The sequence below is a fragment of the Oratosquilla oratoria genome, chromosome 20, assembly GCF_046742065.1.
Source record: "Oratosquilla oratoria isolate Oo_2021 chromosome 20, ASM4674206v1, whole genome shotgun sequence".
Taxonomy (NCBI): domain Eukaryota; kingdom Metazoa; phylum Arthropoda; class Malacostraca; order Stomatopoda; family Squillidae; genus Oratosquilla; species Oratosquilla oratoria.
The window spans coordinates 36,579,447-36,589,446 of NC_134796.1; the positions used below are offsets into that span (position 1 = coordinate 36,579,447).

Consider the following 10,000-nt stretch of genomic DNA (forward strand, 5'->3'; position numbering starts at 1 on the left):
TGTCCTTGATATTGTTTTTTTTTTTCCTGTCCTTGTCTTATCCTTGTCTGTTCTTTCTTTTGTATTTGTTTGTGATTTTGTCTTTGTCATTGTCATTGTTCTTGCCCTGTCCCTATTTCAATTGTTTTTTATTTTACTTGTCATCTCATTAGGATTTCCTAGAATGTTTATTAATTAAATATTTGAAAAAAGTGCAAAGAACTTTATGTTAAGTTTTATGTTCAGGCACCAGACACAAATATATCTTCTCTTACACTGACTGAGCTACCATTTTTGAATCGATGTTTTCATGAAAGTAGCAGTTGCCGACAAGACTGACGAGTTAAACACCATATATATGAGGACGGAGCCTTTATTTGTGCGATATTTCGCTTATTACAACTTTTTCAAGTACAAGTGTATCTCTACTTGTACTTGAAAAAGCTGTAATTTAGGGAAAACGTCGTACAAATAAAGGCTTCGTCCTCATGTTGTTTAACTCGTCAGTGAATCAATATTCAAACATTCAGTGATGTAATTCTAATTTAAATATAAAGTATAGTAATGCTGCAATGTTCTCTCAACATATTCAGCTTTCCTAGACTAAGTCTGAATTTCACTTATATTTAGCTGGTTACTAATTTTCTTAATCATGATTATGAATCCTCACCACTCATGAAATATATAATTGCTACAGATATCTTCAACCGTCATAATGAAAATTGTCATGGATTTACATTATTTATTTTTCTGTGGTTGTGTTTTCGCTTTCTATAATATTTTTATGGGTGACTATAAAAAAAGCCCTTTGACATTTCCCAAAATTATGTACATTACTTTATTCCACCAAGTATAAAGAATAGATGATACCATATGATAAAAACTCATTTCAAGTGATAAAATTAAAACTGCAGGCTCGAGTATGCCAAATTAAGACTAAAATGGGTAACAAAATACATGCGGCAGGTGATAAATTAAGTGAAACGTTTATCATAAATCGAATTATGAAATATTTGAGAGTTAAAAAACTATAATATGAATTTTGTTTGAGGACAGACATGAACATAGGATGGAACTGCAATATGAACAACTTCAATGCTCATTACCTACTTCAATTAATTATTTGTCTAAACTTGCATCTTAACATGTAACTAGTACTGTCGGCTTTACATGAATTCTTTCATTCTTCTTGATTGGAATGTTAATGGTTTTCCCATCTGCATTTTGCTATTACTCATACTCCACATTGGGAAAAATAAAACTGAAATTGAAAGTAAAGCCACAAAGACAATGACCATTGAAAATAATACATAGGCACAATAGAATTAGAAGTAAGCTTTTCACGAGTTAAAAAGTTAAACACCATATGAGGACGGAGCCTTTACTTGTACGACGTTTCGCTTATTACAGCTTTTTCAATTTTTTTTCAAGTTTTTTTTTGGTACTTGAAAAAGCTGTAATAAGCGAAACGTCGTACAAATAAAGGCTCCGTCCTCATATGGTGTTTAACTCGTCAATCTTGTCGGCAACTGCCACTTTCATGAGAAGTAAGCTTACATGATTTTTTTGTGTTATCCTCGGCAATTGTAATTGTTATTTCGAACTATGTTCTTTCTATTATCTATACTTCATGTATATTGATGCAATGTCAAATAAACTTACTTAATATATATTTTTCTGCAATGACATGACTACTACAGCATAACCTAACGACTGCTAGTGGTGGCGTGCTATTGTTTAGGCCTTGGGAGAAGATTTTCCTGACTAACAGTTTGAATCAGAATGTGTAAATAATGATCAAGAGTCTTCATGTAGCGTTATCTGTCGATTCTTTTTTCTATCAATCTTCTGTACAGAAAAGCGCGTTTTGCCGTAAGGTGAATACTGTATAGAAAAATCTTAACTAATGAACTAGTATTTGTGTTATTAAATTCTTAAACTGTTTCAAAGCTTTTATCCACGACTGTACAGCATCAGGTATTGCCACACCACAAATCTCTCTCCTTTAAACCCCGGAAATTGGTTCGGCGACGTTATGGGACACCACAGTCAACTCATTATGACTCAAGCAACAATTTTTCTCCCAAAGGTCGATTTATATGGCGCTGCTTTTGACATTAGACGCTAGTTTCTTTATTCGCCACTGAAACACTAGACGCAAGCGGTAAAGTTGAACATGTCAAACAGACGCTGCGAACTCATTATTTGAGTCGCTCGCGAATTAAGACGCTTGTCCAAAGCAAATAAAAACAGCTTTGTGTAAACGACGCTTTATGGATCCCTTCCCCAATCACGGGTCCCTTCCCCAACTTGAAAATGACTGCACTAAGTTAAATTAACCTAACTATTTTTGACATAGTAAAAAAAAAAAAAAAAAAAAAATACCATGGCACGTGAAATACGTGTTTTAGTGTATATTGTTGACGATGTTTTAGTGTGTATTGTTGACGATTTACGTTAAGTAGTGTGTTCGAATATGGTTCAAAGCAACCTCACAGTTCGCAGCAAATCCAAGGTTCGAAGCTTCGAAGCGTGAGGGTTCGAAACCGGATGTCTACACTACCTACTACCTAGTTACCTCAGGGGGATCACCACTTGTCAGATTGTGTAGCGTTGTGTATCCAACTTCTCATGCACAGGTAACATTTTCTTGTTATTGATCTACAAACGCTCATGTTACTCAGAAAACAAGTAAGTTGTGTGTGTTTTGGTGCAACCCATAAATAGAGTTTTCAAATCAAAGACTCGTATTTTCAACAACGATGTCAAAGACCGGCTTAGGTGCTTGTGACTTCCATGTACTAAAAACCAGCCTTATCCTAGGATACGTTTTAGTTGTAAAGATTAAGTATAACTTTGTTTATTCAAAAATACGAAAGTGGACAGATTTGACTAGTAGATTGTCATTTTCTTTACCATCCAATAGTTGAAATTAAATGAAGCACTTCCTTGAGTACTTAGATACTATAGTGGCTACGATTCAGTGGGCGGGGAACTGTGATAAAAGGACAGCAAACATGTTCTTGGATGAGTGAAGGATGGGTATGTGCTAAGTTGTCCACCTCGTTTATATTTTCACTGTAGTTTCTTTAGTGGGGAAACTTGCAATATATCGTGTAGCTAAGGTAAATTCTTAGTGACCTACGTGATATAGCAATAGAAAATTAAATAATTTTGTAAATTAATGCATCAACGTAATGTTATTCTTGGCGGAAATCAATAGAAACTGTTGTTAAAAGCTATTAACAAACAAACGTAGCCGCTTTGACTACTTGAGACGCCATGTTTGTTTTGGTAGAGGCGGAGGTCGAGGAAATTAAAGTATGCTATGTTCATATATTCAAACCTAACCTAACCTATATTTAGTAATGAGGCACCTGTAATTCCAGAGATCAGGCCATCGTCGTCGCCTCCGACCTTCGAATTTATAAAAAGATGGCGTCTAAAGGAGTCTACTCATATTCGTTTGTTTATAGGTTTTAGGAACTGTTTCTATTGATTTCCGCCAAGAATACTTATTACGTTCATGTATTACAATTTTTCTATTACTAATATATCGCGTATGTGTACTTCTAGAAATATAAAAATTAATTAGTTTTGTAAATTGTAATACATCAACGTAATGTTTTTCTTGGTGGAAATCAATAACTGAAAGTTGCTAAAACCAATACACTAATGAACGGAGCCACGACGACTGCTTGAGACTCCATCTTTTGATAGATGCGGAGGTCGAAGAAGTATGATAAATTCGTCTAACCTAACTCGCCTAACCTAAGCTGTATTTAGTAATGTGGTACCTGTAATTCTAAAAATCATCCGAGTCGTCATGCTGGCGGCCTGATTTAGTACTCGATCGGACTGCGGGAAATAGTTGTTGCATAGCTTGAAAGAAGCCATATTGTCTTTTATAACAGCGCTTATTAACATCACCTGGAGTTGAGAACACTCGGTGCACAACATAAAAGCAGTCTTCTATGGTTAAGATAGTTTTGTTTGGTTAAGTCTAACTTAAGATAGTTTTGTTTGGTTAGGATAGTTTTGTTTAGGATAGTTTTGTTTAGGATAGATTTTTGTTGGGATAGTTTTGCTTGGTTAGGATAGTTTTGCTTGGTTAGGATAGTTTTGCTTGGTTAGGATAGTTTTGCTTGGTTAGGATAGTTTTGCTTGGTTAGGATAGTTTTGCTTGGTTAGGATAGTTTTGCTTGGTTAGGATAGTTTTGCTTGGTTAGGATAGTTTTGCTTGGTTAGGATGTTTTTGTTTGGTTAGGTTAGTACAAGTTTGCTTGTTTAGGTCAGATCACACCACGTCAGGGCATGCTAGGTCGGGGCATCTCGGGTCAGGGCGTGCCAGATCATTCGCCAATACAGACTCTCCCCACTCCCAACCGCTACCAGTGCCTTCGCGATTGCCCTGACAGACAGAACACAGAGCAAAGGTGAATCCAGTCACAACTAAGTGCCTCTATTGTGTGATGTGAACCCTTCTTATCTTTTAGGTACACTTGAATTAGTTTTTTTTTCTAAATCCAGAATATATCTGCGGTTTTCCAAGATGTGCATACATACACCAAAGGCTTTTCCCCCCCCTTTCACGGGAGGTGGCCAAAAAGCAAATGCATAGAAACCACCCCTACCCATTTCACTCTCTGCATACTCCATTCCCTTCTAACGAAGAAAATGTGTTTAATCTGAATCTGATGGTAAATGGAAGACTGAAGTAACCGAGTGTGAATCGCCATTCATATTCTTTAGCACAAGGAGAGGTGATATCATACAACTGTTCCCTCGCCTAACCCCCCCTCCCCCTAATTCCTCTTAACTGTTGACAGAAGCTAGTTTGAATACAACACATCTGTCTCCAGTTCACCAAATGATCTATGGGAAGCCACTGGGACATTTCTGGCTATCGTGGGACTGCGTATTACAGTAAAACATAAAGCTATAATTCTTTTTGCAGAAATGGACACCATAGCGAGAAGTAAACACGGTCCTCTGCTGCTGGTGGCTATTCTAACGTCGAAGATTTTTCTGAGCTTTCAACAAGACGTTCATAGTATGTTGCATAACACGTACTTTTCTCAATGTTTTTATTATTATTATTATTATTTTTTCATAGATAATTTCATGGTCATACAAACAAGTAAATTGCACCCTAGATTAATTGTGGCCTAGTCATTTTTAATACCTGACCATATTTTGGCTCCTTGAATCTATGGCACCCGCATCTCACAATGCTTACATTCCTTTTCAGAAAATATCGACTTTCTAGACGGATACCCAGAGCTGCCCGACTGTTCAGATGAGATGGGTTGCAGTAAGTTTGCAAGTTGTAACTTTGGCACTTCATTAGCATCTTGTATGTCGGAAGTCGTTTATATAACGTAAATAAAAAAAAGAAAACTACCCCTACAATTTAGCTTGTAAAGAGTAGTAACTCCGAAAATAAGTTTGTGAATATAAATATCCATAACGGCGACAATCATTTAACCTAACCTAAGCTTGTTAGAAAATCTTTATACAAGCTAACCTAACCTGATTACAGAAAATACTTCTTTAAAGGCTTGTAAGGATTGACTGTTCTCAACATGAACTTAAGATCAGCCCAAACCCCAAATACTAGCTTTTAAAGACCCAACCCTCAAGTATTCTGGGGTTGCGGATTTTTACATCGTTCCAACTGTCTCTAAAAAGACTGACGTCGGAGAGAATAATCTCCCATATCCTCGTCCTCAAAATTCTACACCCTTAGCTCCATGCCTTCAAGCCTATTTTTTTTACCCACATCATCCTTGATAACTCTTCCTTCTATTAAACCAAACTTTCACATCTCGTCACTTAGAGCTACCACTACCTCCTCCCTCCTTCACCCTCTCTCCGCTCCTAATACTATCACTGGCGTATGCTCCCAACTGATGATGATAAAGATAAGATTCTTTCCAATGTCGTTCTCTCGTGACCACGGCGTATTCCCCACCCCACCCCACCCCAACGCCCTCACGCTCTTGTATGACACGAAAGTCCAGTATTTCTTTTTGGAGAGACTGGACCTATAGACCGTTGCTATTATGGTGTAGTTTCCAGTAAGTGAAACTTGAGGCAACGGTGATCATGATTTGATTTTTTTTTTCAAGAGTGTAGCACAAAGACGGAAGCCGTGGGAGTAGGAAATTACGATTCTTGTCCTCTTAAGCTCTCGCCATACACCAACGATCCTACCGTAAGTGATTCATTTGGTCATTCTGTTTTAAGTTCATGTCTACGATAGTCTATCCATGCCTGTAGTAGTTATTATTCAGGAGGCTAGGGATCTGAGTGTCTAAAAGCTATATGCAATCTTGTTACCTGAGAAGCAATGAATTAGGTGTTCCACAATGTAAGAAACTGGTTTGGGAACTAGGTACACCCTTAGTCTGTCTTCAATAGAAGATTGTAATTGATCCGGTTATGCAAATCTTTTTATAATACAGGGTTGCCCAAAAGTCAACGAAGGGCTGCAATTTATCATTAGTTGACCTTAGGCCAGATATGTATTTCCAGCAAGATGGGGTAACTGTTCATACCGGAAGGGAATAAAATTGCCGAGGCAATACTCATATATTGTGACTGTTATGACAAATAAGACTGAATGTGAAAGAAGTAGACGAGGAGTAATGGGAGCGGGACGAAACGTTAAAGCGTGAAATTCTCCCATTACTCCTCGTCTACTTCTTTCATCTTCAGACTTATATATTATATTAGAATTACGCGTATTTGTAACAATAAGGCAGTTATTGAAAACTAAAAAAAAAAATCCCATGTGACTTTTGGGCCACTGTACAAACCTAGATATTTAATTTTTGCTCTTGTACAGGTAGCCTATGATGCCAGAGGCTATGGATATTTGCATGTACGCTTCATAGGTATACGATCTGCTCCTCTGTGCGCCGAAAAAGAACCGGAGTATTATATCAATCTGGCCAGCCGACGCTGCAGTAAGATTAACGTGACTGAAATAAAGTAAGATGTCAGCGATGTTGGATCCTAGTTGATGGTGCCAACGACTTAGCTTGGTCATAATTCAAATCCTGTTGATACAAATCTATTCCCCACAAATAGCCCTAAAATTTGCCACAAATTAGATAGTTCTCTATTGGAAATATCTGAAATTCGGAAAGTTTGAATATTTTTAACAAGTTATTAAATTTAAAAACGGTGGCACTTTGTCATATTCTGGTACACTTTCGAAAACTCGTTTTGAATTTTGGCGACTTAAAAATTTCAGAAATGTCCAATGGAGATCTTTTAACGGTGCTAAGTGGGGTTGTTTAGGTTGACGAAATACCGTTATTGCAGAAACGAAGAAATATTTTTGGAAACTGTGGAGATTGCAGACACACCAATCATACCAGTCGAGTATTGGGCCATCTGGCGAGATCCAACCAAACTGGAAGAATTCAGTCTTGTTGACTCGTGTCCAACCAACAAGGTACTCAGGGTCAAGTGTCCAGACTTCGACTATTTCAACGAATCGCCAGTTAATGGAACTGAACTCCTCCCCAGTTACAGTGTCGAAAGTACCGACAGACAGCAACGACTTCGCCTTCGCCTTCGTTCAGGAAGTAAGTGCCTCTCTTTTTTTCTAAATGGTTAGGAACCTATGCCTTGAAGGCGTGTAGCTGCGGCCGAAGCAGTCATCTTTGCCCTATGCGCTAGGACCGTTGGGGCAGGTACATCACTGCTAGAAGTGTGAAGAGTGCGGGATTCGAACCCAGCGTGACCAGCACGCTTGCGATTACGTCACCAGTTTTTAAGCTTCTTACTATATCTTAAAAATGAAGGAACAACGAGTGCCTGCAAGATGGCGATTTTACGAGACTTTGGTTCTATATCCTGTACCTCATAAGGAAAGTGACAACAGATGGCTATTTTTTTTTTTTTTTTTTTTTTGTAAGTCTGGGGAACCTCGTTGGTCGAGTAGTTTAGAGTAATGGTTCTTAACCTGAGTTCATGGTTTCCTTTGGAACCACAGTTTTACAGTCGTGGCCACAATGTAAAAATTGGTATGTAGTGAATGCCTATTGATTCGGTGAATTGATCTCCAAGAGGCTAAACAGTAATACATAAATATGAGGTATATGAAAAAAGAGTTGATAACCCTTGGGTTAGAGCAGAGGTTCCCAACTGGTGTGCCGCGGCAGCAAAGGGTGCCGTGAGATCAACTGAAGGTGCCGCCAAAATTCAGGACAAAAATAATTTTCGTATTGCCGACTCTGTCATCCATTTTTGCTCATTAAAACAGCATCAGTGTAAAGAATATTTTCATATTATCCAGGGACAAATTTTTGTTACTGATGTTGAATCAACAAAATACTGACAAACTAGAATTTAGATTTTCTAATAAGGGTGCCGGGGACTTCTGAAAGGCTTGGCAAGGTCAAGCCAGAAAAGGTTGGGAACCCTTGGATTAGAGCGTCGATACTTGCGGTGAAACATGGCGCCGGCGAGTCGGACCAAGGGCATGGTTCATTAAATCCCACGTAATTCCTCCATAAGGGATGCTGTTCTAGCCTCCATATAGGTGCTAATTCGCGATGTTAAACCTAATCAAATCACAAGTCTGGACATTCTTATGTTCTATGTTCTTGTACAAATGATCCCGTGGTAATACAACGCAGATAAGTCCAACATTTCTTCGCGGAGTTGTACAAGTTCCCAGTAAGTTGAGTCACTGTTTATCTCCTCAATTGATCAAATTCAATCCAATCTCGAGGAATATTTCCATGAATATATTGGTAGTGTATTGAAAGCATTGCTTAATCTCTAACTCGAGTTTCTCAACCAAGGTTCCGCGAGAACAAGTGAGATAAGCTAATGCACTTTTGATTTTTCATTTAATTTCATATACGTGATATGATTAAACACGCACGACACATTCTTGGTTATTGTAATAATGTAATATAGACATTATTTACACCTGTTACGATGATTTTTTTTGTTTTTTTTGCGCACGGGTTCCTTGATATATGCAATTTATTTTAAAGGTTACGCAAGGGTAAAAAGGTCGAGAAACGCTGCTCTAATGACTGACATTTTGGTTAGGCCTCTTAAAGGCCTTCAAATTAAGTGGATTCCTCTGTTTTTCATTTGAAAGATTGCAAGTGACGTAGGTACAGATAGTTCGTAGACAGTTTTGCTGTATATTTACCTGCTAATGAAAGACAAAAATGTGCATTTCATTTTTCGCATTATTTCAGTAGACCTCTAATCCTTACACTCGTATATGCAAAGTAGCAAGAAATAGCCAGTTAAAAATATTACTAGATAGGACATTGTAAATCTGTCGAATCCTAACACTGGCTGTACACCAATTCCACTTGAGATCGTAAGAAATGATGTTGGATAAACGTATTTTTCAGTAAATACGGATTCCCAAAACATGGTAAATCTATTCCCTATGTGTACGGGATTATAGTATATATGCCATGTCTAAAATTTTAGCATTATTCGTAATAAATCATATTTGGCAGGTCATATAGTGTATACTTGAACTGATTACACATTTCCTTAGTCGTTTTTGGCAGAACCGTCATATTTCTTTATCTTCTTTTTTTGTGCTCCTGCTATTTTATCCTATATAAATAACTGAGTTAATGACTTACCAAGGTAGGGTTTGTGTGTGTGTGTGTGTGTGTCTGTACGTATGTCTGTGTGTCTGTGTCTGTCTGTGTGTGTGTGTCTGTGTCTGTCTGTGTGTGTGTGTCTGTGTGTGTCTGTGTGTGTATATCTGAGTGTCTAAGTGTGTGTGTGTGTGTGTGTGTGTGTGTGTGTGTGTGTGTGTGTGTGTGTGTGTGTGTGTGTGTGTGTGTGTGTGTGTGTGTGCGTGTGTGTGTCTGCGTGTGTGTGTCTGCGTGTGTGTGTCTGCGTGTGTGTGTCTGCGTGTGTGTGTCTGCGTGTGTGTGTCTGCGTGTGTGTCTGCGTGTGTGTGTCTGCGTGTGTGTGTCTGCGTGTGTGTGTGTCTGCGTGTGTGTGTCTGCGTGTGTGT

General features: G+C 38.1%; 1 protein-coding gene across 2 annotated transcripts in view; it reads left to right on the forward strand.

The window, feature by feature from the left end:
* The first annotated feature begins 2,536 nt into the window (after positions 1-2,536).
* LOC143036459 (uncharacterized) overlaps positions 2,537-10,000 on the forward strand; it is a 35,923-nt gene continuing 28,459 nt past the window's right edge. Inside the window, exons 1-6 of one of the 2 annotated variants that reach the window (XM_076203839.1) lie at positions 2,537-2,618; positions 4,937-5,032; positions 5,231-5,293; positions 6,111-6,196; positions 6,830-6,975; positions 7,312-7,577. In XM_076203839.1, the coding sequence (XP_076059954.1) occupies positions 4,939-5,032; positions 5,231-5,293; positions 6,111-6,196; positions 6,830-6,975; positions 7,312-7,577 (655 nt within the window). In that variant the 5' untranslated portion in view covers positions 2,537-2,618; positions 4,937-4,938. Of the gene's footprint in view, positions 2,671-4,936; positions 5,033-5,230; positions 5,294-6,110; positions 6,197-6,829; positions 6,976-7,311; positions 7,578-10,000 lie in introns of both variants that reach the window. The other variant, XM_076203840.1, reaches the window with a different exon arrangement.